This window comes from Rhinatrema bivittatum, chromosome 10, assembly GCF_901001135.1.
Source record: "Rhinatrema bivittatum chromosome 10, aRhiBiv1.1, whole genome shotgun sequence".
NCBI classification, from domain to species: domain Eukaryota; kingdom Metazoa; phylum Chordata; class Amphibia; order Gymnophiona; family Rhinatrematidae; genus Rhinatrema; species Rhinatrema bivittatum.
This window is the reverse complement of record NC_042624.1, coordinates 14,421,473-14,435,563: the sequence shown is the minus strand read 5'-3', so window position 1 is coordinate 14,435,563 and position 14,091 is coordinate 14,421,473. Positions and strand designations below refer to the sequence as shown.

The following is a 14,091-nucleotide window of genomic DNA, read 5'->3' as shown; positions in this document are numbered from 1 at the left end:
AGACACCAGATCATACAAAGCGCTTGATCAAGGGTCCGCCTTGTTTATGTTCATTATTCAGACCATATTGGCTAAATTTCACTTTAAACCTGATTGGATGGTTAGAGGTTGGATCTGCTTAGAAGCGTTCAGTGTATCTGTGGTTAGTTGTCTAGATGTCTTCCTGTACTGGAGTTCTGTCTGGTAGAGGTACAGCTTCCTATCACCTCGTGATGGTTACATACATCTCTTGTGACAATCTATTCTGATATTTTAGCATAAACATTCCTAAGCAACTGAATTTGTTGTGATCTGGAAAGTGGACCCTTGTTCCGAAGTAGAGTCAGCACTGCCGAGAAGGGAGTAAACCTTTCTCGGTCTCTACCGTCGGAGGGCAAGGCCTGTTGAAGAGGTGGATCTGAAGATTTCACCCTGGAAGCTCGTGACCCCCTCAGGAGGAGCCCGTAGGGGCACGGCCGCTGGGACTTAGGAGACTCCCTGAAGAATGGAGATGGTCTGGATGCAGGCGCCTCCTGCAGGTCATGGTTTCCAGATGGCTGGCTCCTCCAGCAGGTCGTACAAAGTCGGGGAGTGTACTTGAAGAATAGTCCCAGTCCAAGTCCAAGGGTCGAAGTCCGGAGAGAGGTCGGCAGCCGGTCCAGGAGCAGACAGGAGAATGGTCCGCAGCCAATCCAGGGACAAGAAGGAGAAGGATCCAGAGCCAGTCCGCGTCCAAGCCAGAGAAGTCACCACTACCAGTCCAAGGTCAGGAGCCACAGAATCAGTCCAATGGGGAGAAGAGCAGAAGCGGGACGAGAAGCCAAAATCCAGAACACAAACCAGGAACTGAGCCTTAATACCAAGGCAAGGTCTGAGAGACAGACCTTGCCTTAAATACCAGAAACAGAAGGAAGCAGCCTCAGAAGGGAGCCACGACATTTCCTGTTGTGGTCCCTTTAAATCTAATCTTCAGCCGCATGCGTGGCCCTAAGGAAGCAGGAAGGGGGAGGAGTCATCGCAGCCCCGCTGGGTTCCGCGGCTGGTCCGGGCAGCGTCTGAGGCCGCGAGACGAACGTCTGAGGGAGCTCCCTGCTCCTGCGGGGGTCTCCGTGTTCCCCGGACATCGCGGGTGAGTCACCGGTCCCGGCCGTGGTCCGTCGCGGCCGACGGCCATGACAGTCGGCCCCGGTCGCGATTTGCTGCTGCCAGCAGTCATAACAGAATTCATACATAGGTCCCTCCCTTTGAGCTTTTCTGCTCTAACTGTGGTTTCTAGCAGCTAAGCTTATATGTGTGTGTGCGCATCCTAAACTTGTTATCTGCATAATGTGGACAAAAGGCAAACATAACTATCTGTTTTCTCTATTGTGTAAGAAAATTGATAGCCTAGAGGCTTCAGTATAGAAAGGGAAGTATTATATACTTAGAACCATAATCTTTACAATCTTACCCCAGTGTCTTGATCTCATGAAGAAACTCCTCCACCCTTCTAAGCCAGAGATCACTCCCTCCATTCCAGATGTGCAATTTCAAGAAGAACCTTCCTCTCACCCAAGCAGGCAATGACCCTTCCTCCCATCCCAACAGCTAGATTCAAGCTAGATCCCCCCCTCTACCAGCAATCATTCTCCCTCCCACCTTGATGGCTCAAGCTTCTAAAGAACTCCAATCACCATGAAGCTGTCAATTCTGATCCTTCACCCCTAGCAGCTCATCATCAAATAACCCTGCCCCCAGACCCTGTGATCCTCCTTCTGTCTTCCAGCACCTGATCATAAAATACCCTCAGTCTGGTCCCCCATCCTCCAACACATTTGGGGCTCATGAATGTCTCTCCATTCCTATGATCACAACTCAAGCCACAACATGCAGGTAATAGTTTTACTGCAGGATGGCTAGCAACATAATGAATTTTTTGCAGGCAGGACAGGAAGGAAATACTCTCCTTCCTTCTGCTGGTGTTTTGCCTGAGACCTTTGAAGGGTAAGGAATTTGGGATGACATTCAGGAAGGCATGGCAAAATCTTGGGGATGCATGGATACTATACTACCTGGGTTGTTATTGTGAGAGAAAAGGGTATGACAGGTGAAAACCATTACCAATGAGGCCTGTCATTTACCACTGCGGCATGCCATTTTCAAACCCAAGCCTCTAAGGCCTAGCCAATTAGCACTTACAGCTTCAGCATACCTTGTACAAACCATTAATACTGAAGCCTGCCACTTTCAGCTATGGCATACCATGTTCTAACCATTACCACTAAGGCCTGTCACTTACAGCTATGTCATGCTGACAGCCATTACCATTCAGGCCTGTCACTTTCAGCTACAGCATGCGATCGTCCAACCATTAACACTGAGGTCAGTCACTTACAGCTATGGCATGCCCTGTTCCAACCATTACCAAAATGCCCTGTTCCAACCATTACCAAAAAGCCCTGCCTGTCGCTAATGGGCTACAGCATGCAATATTCCAACCATAATCAATGAGGCCTGTCACTTACAGCTACAATGTGCCATGTTGCAACCCTAACCACTGAGGCCTGTCTCTTACAGGTATGGTATGCCATTTTCAAACCCTAACCACTGAGGCCTCTCACTCACAGTTACAGCATGACATGTTCCAACCATTACCAATGAAGCCTATTAAGTACAGCTATATGGCATGCCATGTTCCAACCATTACTATTGAGGCCTGTCACTTACAGGAACGACATGTCATGTTCCAATCATTACCACTCGTCTGTCACTTACAGCTACAGCATGCCATTTTCAAACCCTAACCACTGAAGCCTTATCACTTAACACTTACTGCTAGAGATTAGCATATTTCAACCATTAACACTGAAGCCTATCACTTTCAGCATGTTCCAAACATTAGCACTGAGTCCTGTCACTTCCAGCTATGGCATTCAATGTTCCAACCATTACCAATGAGGCTTGTCACTTATAGCTATGACATGCCATGTTACAACCCTAACCACTGAGGCCTGTCTCGTACAGGTATGATATGTCATTTTCAAACCATAACTACTGAGACCTCTCACTCACAGCTACAGCTTGCCATGTTCCAACCAGTACCAATGAGACCTGTCACTTACAGGTACGGCATGCCATGTTCCAACCATTACCAATGAGGCCTGTCACCTACATGTACGGCATGCCATGTTCCAACCAGTACCAATAAGGCCTGTCACCTACATGTACTACATGCCATGTTCCAACCAGTACCAATGAGGCCTGTCACCTACATGTATGGCATGCCATGTTCCAACCAGTACCAATGAGGCCTGTCACCTACATGTACGGCATGCCATGTTCCAACCATTACCAATGAGCCCTGCCACTTACAACTACGGCATGCCATGTTCCAATGATTATCAATGAGACCTTCACTTACACCTACAGAATGCCATATTCCAACTATTAACAATTAGGCTTATGACTTAGAGCTATGTCATGTCAATAACCATTAACAATGAAGCCTGTCACTTACAGCTATGGCATGCCATGTTGCAACCCTAACCACTGAGGCCTGTCTCTTATAGGTTTGATATTTAATTTTCAAACCCTAACTACTGAGGCCTCTTACTCACAGCTACAGCATGCCAATTTCTAACCATTACCAATGAAGCCTGTCACTACATGTACGGCATGCCATGTTCCAACCATTACCAATGAGACCTGTCAGTTACAGGTACGGCATGCCATGTTCCAACCATACCACTCAAGTCTGTCACAGCTACAGCATGCCATTTTCAAACCCTAACCACTGAAGCCTTATCACTTATCACTTACTGCTAGAACATAGCATATTTCAACCATAAACACTGAAGCCTATCACTTTCAGCATGTTCCAACCATTAGCATTGAGGCCTGTCACTTACAGGTATGGCATGCCATTTTCCAAGCATTACCACTGAAGCCCTAGCCATAGATTCGATTACAAAGTTACCATTCTTCATCTATGGTATTCACTTTCTTTCCATCTCTTGCTCTTGCCACGGCTATCACTTATTTGGACATTCACTGCATCACTTCATGAACCATAACTGATTTCATGGCCCACTAGCAGTTCCTCCGTACTGTGCATCCACCTACCTATGATGTACCTGGTTTACTCTGTGACACAAGCATCCTACTGGACTCATTGATCAACCAGGTGCAGCCAATACTTTGACAGGAGGAGTTGTCCCCATCTCTATGATTGTCTGTGTGCTCCAACAGTATGACTGATATATCCCATAAAACTCATCCTTAATGCTATGCCCCTCATCCTATATCTTTGGATCCTTGTGCCACTCTGTCATATGCAAGTTTTACACCTTGATGTTCTTAACGCCTTTCTGCCTGTACCTTCCTGGCATACTCCAACTTTTACACTTTGAGAACTTCTTGCCAATCTGGGGTGCTTATGAGCACCTCTCACATGCTTTTGAATTCTTTATCTTGAAACCGCTCTCTCTGATTCTTGGTCCCTTTATCTGTACCTTGGGATTTTTTTCTGCCACATTTTCTGCTTCATTCCCCCTTCATGTTGCCTTAGGGTCCTGATGCCACCTTTGGTGCCACTTTGCCTCTCGTGCTGCAATTAACTGTTCATGACACTATTGTGAGCAGCCATCCTCTTTCTAAACCTTGAGGTGTTCTTCCTCTTCTTACTGCTTTTTTGCTTCACTTACATTGCATTAGAGAACTCCTGCAGATCCTGTGAGCCTCGTACCCCTTTGCAGAGCCTCAGGCTACTTTATGCCACTTTTTTTATGCCACTTTGCCATTTTCTAAAGTATTGTGCAACTCTTTCCCCCTTTTGATGATTTATTCTTCCAAGTTTCATTAGAATTGATATAAAAACTCACTATTCTAGAGCCTATTACAGACTATAATAATTCTCCCATATGTTTTAATGGAAAATGAATGAAATCAATGAAAGAAATAAACTTTTTTTTTTTCAAATTGAAACTAATGAAACAAATATGGGTCCCAACAAACCAAATGAACCAAGCGAAACAATTTTTTATTTTTGTGCACATCCCTAGCTTTTAACTCTTTTTCTACATTCAGACTTCAAGGGAAGAAAACTTGCAGGTCTCTGACTTTTCTCTGTACAGTATAATCTCAGCAGTTGCTCTCTAGAAACTTTGGTAGGAGGTTTTGGAGATTAGCAGACCCTCAGCCGTTCTCAGTGAGCATTAGATCCTCTCTTAGAGCATTAGGCACTCTCCTAATGATTGTGTAGCAATTTCTCCTTGGTGTCCCTTTCTCATCTGAGCATGAAGACTGCCCAAGCTGCTTCCTTCTTAGGGAAGTGCCCTGACCAGATTTGAGTCAGTTCCTACCTGAGGGATTAGCACTGGGTCTGCAGCAGAGCAGGACCCTCATACGCTCCCTCCCAATCACTTGATTGGAGGAAAGCATAAACTGTCTCTTAAAGCTTTGCAAACTTGTAGTTGCTTGATGAAATGCCTGGACTACGTTACAGTAAAGCTGTAATCCAGTATGATAGTCTTGCATCCTGTTACAGCAGGATAATGTCAAAGCTCTACTAAAAATACGCATATTTTCAGAGATGGCGTAGGCTAATCCCTTAATACCATCTTCAGCATCACCCATACAAGATAAATACACCTTGAATCCATTTTGCTCCCTCCTTCCCTTTCCTCCCCTCTGCTCCCCCCCCCTTTTCCCCCATCCCTCCTTACCCCATCCCCTGGATACGTTCCTCACCCCCCCCCCCCCGACACTTAATCTTGTACATAATTACATATGTTCTTTCCCAGTTTCCAACTTGTGCTAGCAAAGCCTCCAATTCGAGCTAGCAAAGTTTCCAATTTGAGCTAGCTATGCTAGCAAAGTTGCTAATCTGCTCCTGACAACCTTGCTCAAATGTTTAAGTCAGTCACCGACTATTAGCCATTTAGTTTGAGGTCACATAAACCTCTGTTTTTTTTCCCCTTATACCGTTCCATGTAACCTTTCGTTGTTCTTTTTGACCGTTCTATGTAACAAATTGTTCTATTGTAAACCGGGGTGAAGGCTTATTGCTAAACCTCGGTATATAAAAAAACCTCAAATAAATAAATAAATAAATAAATAAATATTGCATCCAACCCTTCCCCGATCTAACAGTTTGGTCACCCAATCAAGGAAATTGATAACATTTTATATGATTTCTCTCTGGTAAAATCTTGCTGCCTTGGATACTGTAATCTACTGGATTTAAGGTATTCCACTTCTCATTCCTGTAGTGGTGACTACATTAATTTAAACAAATAGAGATGTATTTGTTGCAGCTGTTAAACTTAAATCCAGTTGCAGGGACTGATGGGGCTGCTGGGAAATGTCACCAGTGATAATACATGAAACAGAGCAGACTGCCCATTGTACACAGTCTCAGCAGATTAACAGGGGAATTTCCATGACATTTTTAATGTGATTAAACTGCTGCTTACCTGTGTAAAAAGGACAGCCAAACATTGCCCCCTCCCCCCATGCAGGTAACAGTACCCACACTGTTCATAGCATGGTACTTTAAGGAGAGCAAAAAAAGGGGCAGGGTTAGATTAGGGGTGGGAATATGTATGTGGGGCTTTCATTTTGAAAGCTCTGTGCATGGTTTGCTGATGTCCATTTGTATTTGTTTCAAAGCAGACACAAAGTATGAGAATGGTAAGTTACTGCTGTGTAGTGCAGCCCCGGTTTTTAAAGGAAAGCTAGTAGAGAGAGGGGGACTTCCTTTGAAAATCAGCATGCAACTTACCAATGGGCCTGTAACCCCTATAGGCAGTCTCACAATTGCCCTGTAATACATTTAGACAACTAAGTGAGATGATTGATTTTAGATCAGAGAATACTTACATTCTCCGATACATTTTGGATATTCCAAGTAACCTCTGATACATGTTATTCTAAACTCCTGTAAAGGTGGCAGGAAAACATGATAGCGTTTGCACTGGAATTCAATCTGATCTCCATGTTGTACATACAGTTTACTGTCATCTTTCCATTTCAATATTATTTTATTTGTGTCCATCTCTTCTTTACTTGCTGTACATGGTTCTAGAAAGGAAGCAGAAAGATTCAGGAAAACCTTAGTTTTTACTTACTGCAGACAATTGTACTATATAATTACTGAAATTTTATATCACACTATTAAACACCAAATCCCATAGGAAACAGAGTAGTGTTGGAGTTGTTTAAACTGAGATGGGACATCCACATATCCTTGATTTTTTTTTTTAATTTATTGGCACAATTGAGGAGGTTGAAGAGACATGAGATCAACACCTACAGACCCTTCTGCTTCTGTCACTACTGGGTGTGTTGGCTTCCTGTCATGGTTGATGTTTATTATGCTGCTGCTGGTGACCACACTAGAGGAGAGGGAAGGGGCAAGAGAGTGAGTGATGGGATGTGAAGGGGAGAGAGTGCGTGATGGAATTGGCCGGAAAGGAAGGAAAGTAGAGGTGGGGGAGGGGCAAAAGACTTAGTGAGATTGGGGTGAGGGAAAGTGAGTGAGGGGATATGGGGCAAAAGAATGTGAGGGGATTAAAGTTGCTGTGAATTGTGTGGGAAGAGATAATGAGTGAGGGGATCAAAGATGTGGAGTATGAGTGAGGGGTTAATAGGGACTGTGAGGTATGAGTGAGGCAAATGGGGAGGGGGAGGAGGGGGAGAGGAAAGAGTGAATGAGGAGACGGAAAGGAATGGGGGCTGGTAGGAGAGGGAGAGAGGACAAAGTGAGAAAGGAGAGTACGTGGTACTGCTCCCTTACTTCCTCACTTGAGAAGGTGCAGAGCAGGATACATTTTTACATTCCAGACCCTCCTCCATCCTGTCTGTGGAGGCTAAGGAGAGCAGCTTGTGTATGCCAGCCTGCCCCTCCCCCCAAGGCAGTGAAGAGCCAGCTGATTCCAGCTCAAAAAGGAGGTCTAGGCCTTACTGACCAAAGAAAGAGAGAAAATGAGTTGTGAGTTTAAAAAAAGAAACCCTAACCAAAAAAACATAATAATAAAACATAACAAATCTAAATTTTTTGTTTGCACATCCCTAGTCTGCCACCATAACAGTACTGAGCATATGAGGAGGTATTGTGGATGCTGACTGCCAATTGCAGATCAACACAGGCAGTGGGAAATGGAAAGAAGGAAATGAGTTTGCAGTTTTCGTGATCTCATTCCAGTCTCTCGTGCATCCTGTAGTGACACTTCCAAGCACTGCCCCCTGCCTCCCATAATCCCAGCCTCTGTAAACTCCTTCATTCCATTGCCATTGCCTGTTAGTGCCAACATCCATTCCCTTCCACCCCTTCCATAACACTAACCCTACTGCTGCCATGAGCCATACTTCTTCCTTCACATCTGTTGAGCCAATTTTCTTTCTCAGATGCCTGCAGCCTCCGCTAAGCCCAGAGCTACCTCTCCTCCTCTTTTACCATTTCACCACGGCTGAGACCAATGCCCTTCTTGTTCTCTTTTCCCAGAATGCACCGAATCCTGCACTCGCCCACTCTTGTTATTGTTCCAGTTCTTCATGCCTTCCCCTGCTGCTTATTTATTTATTTTAAAAGGTTTATATTCTGCACTCATACAGAGATTGTTTGAAGTGGAATACAAAAAGATAAAAAAACATATATAGCTCCATAATGAACAAAAACATTTTAAAAAAGACTGAAAAACCAGGTTGCAAATATAGAATCTCAACACAAATGGTCAATGAGCCTCAAGCTGACAGACAAAGCCTCAAGCTGACAGACAAAGGCCTGTAAAAAAATAGGACTTGAGTTTTTTAAAGTTCTTCACACAGGGTACGGAAAGTAATGTGTCCGGAAAAGAGTTCCACAGATGTAGGCCTGCCACTGAGAAGGCCCAAGAAAGCTTTCCAGAACTGTGGGCCTGGCACCAAGAAGCCTGAGAAGGCTTCTTTTTCCTCAATATTCTTTTCCCATAAAAAAAAATATAATGGTATCTCATCACTCCTTCCTTCAACATCCCATGATGTGTATGAGGATTACACCAGATGAGTGGGACACAACTTCTTACTATTAGCTTCTCCCCAGGAATGAAAGTAGATTCATTCCTTTCCAGGAATAATTGTAGTCCACTGTTTCTTTCTGGTTGAGAGCAGTAGCGAAGCTATGGATGGGCCTTGGTGGGCCATGGCCTGCCCACTTTGGGATTAGGCCATGGCCCACCAACAGAGCTGCCCAATACCACAGCAGCATAGTAATGATGTGTCTGTGAGGATTAAATAGCCGACGGGCACATGAGCTCAACAATAGTGGCGCAATGATGTGTCTTCAGGGATCTCACCCCTGCACATAAGCAGACCCACGGCAGTAGGGGTGTGCATTCGTTTTGAACACATATGTAAAACGCAACTTATATTTTTAAAAGAGAAAAAAAAGGTTTGACTAGAAACACATCGCGAGTTCCAACGTATTCAACATAGCTATGTTGAATACGTTGAAACTAAATAAACACTTAAACCCCCCACCCTCCTGAGCCCCCCAAGACTTACCAAAACTCCCTGGTGGTCCAGCGGGGAGTCAGGAAGCCATCCCTGTATTCCTTTGCGAGGAGCAGGTGACGTCGGCGTCACGTCGGAGAGACGCGGACGTCACGTGCTCCTCCGCGCCTCCGCTCCCGGACCCCCGTTGGACCCAACCGGAACTTTTGGCCAGCTTGGGGAGGTCAGGAGACCCCTCCAAGCTGGCCAAAAGTTCCGGTTGGGTCCAACGTGGGTCCCAGAGCGACCTCCTGCCACATGACCTACCTGTCACGTGGTAGGAGTACAAAATGGCGCCGGTGACCATGTGACAGGGGCTGACCAATGGCACGGCAGCCCCTGTGACACAGGCTATCGGCGCCATGAGGAAATCGCAGACGAGTGCAGGGATGGCTTCCTAACTCCCCGCTGGACCACCAGGGAGTTTTGGTAAGTCTTGGGGGGGGATTAAGGAGGGTGAGGGGTTTACATTTTTATTTAGGGAACCGGTGAACGTATGGACAGACCCTCAACTTATGGAATTCTCCATATGTCCATATTGAACGAAATCGACCCTCAACTTCAACTTATCAACTTATCAACGAAAACTTTTTGTCTGCACATCCCTACACAGCAGAGCATTTGAAGCCTGCCTGCATGGATTATACCACCTGCAGGCTAAAGAGGACCATGATGACCTAGCGTAGACCAGCCCACAAGAGTACCACCTTCGGTGGGCTGAAGACGACCACGGTGATGTGACAAGCCACAAGAGGTGAGGGAGACAGGTTGTGAAACTATGATCTTGTAATAATCAAAGAGGAAGTCAAAGTCTGAAATGTCCTCCCAGTGCAGGAGAAAAGGCCAGCAGTATAGTTTGGATATGCTTGATTCAGATGTGCAGGGAAGGGGGTGCCCATTTACATAAATGTCTTTCTTTTTTAAAGCTTATTCTACCAGGCATTATGGGATATCTTTAGGCTAGGTGGGGGAAAGGAGCCAAGTAAAGCAGCAGCTATGTCCTGCAGAATATGAAATAGAGGAGCAGAAAATTTGTAGTATATTTTAACAAGAGTGCAAGGGATAGGATGCATCTATGGGAGAAGCAGTAAACAGTTGGGGAACCTTCGAACCACTTTATTCAGGATATGGGCACCAATTGGAATTCTACCAATCTTATGATGCAGAAGTTGGTAGAGCCACAGACAACTCTTCAGGAGATGTCTGTGGAGGCCAACACATGGCACAAGCAGCACAAGTCCTGAACCCCTTCAAGGATGCCAGTGAGGCCTTGAGTTCCACAACACCCACATTGGGTGAGATCATCCTAATGTTCAACCTTATGATGGAGAAGTTACAAAGCTTCAGGAAGGAGCAAGGAATGGCGCTGGAAATGTTGATGCTAGTGGAGCATTTGTAGCCACAACAGCAATATCAGCTCCGACTCCTTACCCATCTGCAGTTTTACATACTGACAATCCTGCATGGCCCAGCAGTGAAAAGAAGTATCACCCTCCAGTCCAACACTTCGATTTACTGAAAAGAGAAGATGGTGGTGGGTGCAGCCTCTGCCACTAACTGCGGTTGGGACCAACCTTTCTGGGAAGGATGAGTGGGGGCCTAGGGAGGCATCATTTTATTTCATTTATTTATTTCTGATTTTTATTAAATGTTTATTTTGGTTCAGCAAAAAAAAAAAAAAGCTAACCACTCCATCAAATGAAAACTAAATGAAACAAAATATTTGGATTTCAGCTCTCTACCTCATACTGTATCTCTGACATCTTTCCCCAGCGCCCACCCCAGAAATCACATCCACCTACAAACCTGCTCCTCTATTGATATTTACATTTGCAAAGGAAATTTTTTAAGGGTTTGCAGCCTGCATGCTGCTCTGCCATTTCCAATCCAAGTGAAAGGTAGTAAGCAAAGTATCCCATACTATATGCATTAGAGTCTTCATAGACCCTGACTGTTTGATATCAGAGAGGTGTGGTGTACATGGGCCCTTACACTCCTATTGGAAAATGTCTTGCAGGGGCTGTGTGCTTAGCAAAACGTCCTTACTTTGCTTAAGGCAGAAGAAATTGAGATAGACCTGACGCCTTAGGTTGAAAAAACTTTATTTGTCCAATAGTTTAAAAAGCTCAACTCTGGCCAAGTTTTGCACAAGCGGCTGCATCAGGGTCTGGTCAGATGAAATGGTTCCAAAGCGGTTTACAGAGCGACACCGGTGACAGTGTTTCTGTCCTATATTACACTCACTATATTACTCATTAGTGTACGAACCTTTATTGGTTCATACACTGAGTTCTGTCAATCAGTAGAAACATTTCAATTTATAAGACGCTATTCATCATTTTTCTCCATATTAGTTGGTTATAATATGATCTTTGTGCATTTCATCTGACCAGGCTCTGATGCAGCCGCTTGTGCAAAACTGGGCTAGAGTTGGGCTTTTTAAACTATGGTGCGAATAAAGTTTTTTCAACCTAAGGCAACAGGTCTATCTTGCATTTCTTCTGCCTTCTGACTTCACTAGAGCATTTTCCGTTTTGTTTCTTGGGACCTTACTTTGCTTAAGTACTGTTTCCTCCATTTCTGCTTGGAAGAACCCACTGCCTACACCATCAGTGAGTTACCATCTTGACTCTCTCAGAGCTGTTCTCTGGAACCAGGTACTCGCTCCTCAAGGGCCTGCCTCTATTCCAGCTTCTGTGATAATCAACCTATGAGCTGTGTGAGTAATCAACCTATGAGGCTCCATACCAGAACTCTGTATATGCTCCACTGTACTCATTATCTCAGTTTCTCTCCTGTACAGCACAGCCATTGAGGGATCACTGTTCCAGTGTCCTGAGGGACTACAAGCCCAGCCGGGCTTCATCTCTACTCACTACTATTTATTTATTTATTTATTTATTTATTTATTTATGGTTTTTATATACCGGAGTTCCTGTATACAATACATATCACTCCGGTTCACAGTTAACAGTAATAACTACTGCCGGGTGGCAGTTTACATGGAACAAATCTTGGAACAGAAAACAGAAAATTTGGTCTACTACCTCTGGTGGTTTCACAACTCTGTTTAATAAAAGACAATTATGTATTGTGTGTCCTAAGCTGAGCCTGACCTGTGGCCCCTCATGGGACTTCCCCCTGTGGGCGTGGTCATCTGCCACAGTGTCTAAGGGTCCACCCAAAACCTTACAAACAATAACACTCTCTGAGTAAGTGGACACAGAAGCAGGTCAGGGAGTGGGATGGAGTGTAACAGGGACAAACTTGGACCTACTGCAGAACCCTGGCAATGCTTGGCTTATACTGAGGAGCTACAGGGAAATACCATAGGGGCTGCAATGAGTGAATCTGAGATAAAGCGGTGATACTTGGTTGCTGGGATATACAGGTATATACTGGTGGTTAGAGGAATAGATAGGGTTGACACAGGAATAAAAAGGTCTCTAAAGAGGGCTAGGAGAGTGTGTTGTAGCAAAATAGTCACTCTTGGAGAGTCTTTTTTTGGTATAACAGCGGCATGGGAACTCATTTCAATATGGCTGAGGAGGGAAAGAGAGAAGAGGATGATGATGAGGACGAGATACCCTTACAGAAACTTTACAGGACTAGGACACAGTTTCTGGATCTGTCTGAGTAGCAAGTCATGCACAGGTTCAGGTTCAACTAGTAAACCATATTGTACCTATGCCAGCAATTAGAGCAGGACCCAAAAGGCCATGCCTTGCCAGTACATGTAAAGGTCACTACTACCCTGGACATTTTTGCTACCAGCAACTTCCAGAGACCTCTAGTGGTCACATCTGGAATCAGCCAAACTGCCATCTCTATGGGTATAGATCAGGTCCTGGTTTCCTTGCTCAGGAAAATGAAATGCTATATATCCTTCCATCTCAGAAGACAGCAACATCAGATATTGACTGATTTCTATAAATTTGTATGTTTCTTTCTGTCTTGGTGGCCCTCAATGGCACTCATGTCCCCAAAAGGACCCCAGGGGGAGATAAGGCCACTATTGCAACCGCAAGGGCTCCCACTCCCTCAATATGCAGGTGGTCTGTGACATCAAGGGCATAATCCTGGATGGCGTGCCAGATTTCCAGGATGCACCCATGATGCCTACATTCTCTTGCAATCAAACATAAGAACAAAAGAATATAAGAACATGCTATACTGGGTCAGACCAAGGGTCCATCAGGCCCAGCATCCTGTCTCCAACAGTGGCCAATAAAGGCCATAAGAACATGGCAAGTTCCCAAAAACTAAGTCTATCCCAAGTTACTGTTGCTAGTAATAGCAGTGACTATTTTGTAAGTCAACTTAATTAATAGCAGGTAATGGACTTCTCCAAGAATTTATCCAATTCTTTTTTAATCACAGCTACACTAACTGCACTAACCACATCCCCTGGCAACAAATTCCAGAGTTTAATTGTGCGTTGAGAGAAAAAGAACTTTCTCTGATTAGTTTTAAATGTGCCACATGCTAACTTCATGGAGGCCCCTAGTCCTTCTGTTATCCAAAAGAGTAAATAACCGATTCACATTTACCCATTCTAGACCTCTCATGATTTTAAATAATCTATCATATCCCCCTCAGCCATCT

General features: G+C 44.7%; 1 protein-coding gene across 2 annotated transcripts in view; it reads right to left on the bottom strand.

Moving 5' to 3' along the window:
- The window catches only part of CFH (complement factor H), a 633,102-nt gene that overhangs the window by 54,787 nt on the left and 564,224 nt on the right, over positions 1 to 14,091 (bottom strand). For both annotated transcript variants that reach the window (XM_029617534.1, XM_029617535.1), the window contains one exon: positions 6,838 to 7,038. In XM_029617534.1, coding sequence (XP_029473394.1) covers positions 6,838 to 7,038 — 201 coding nt within the window. The remainder of the gene's footprint in view (positions 1 to 6,837; positions 7,039 to 14,091) is intronic.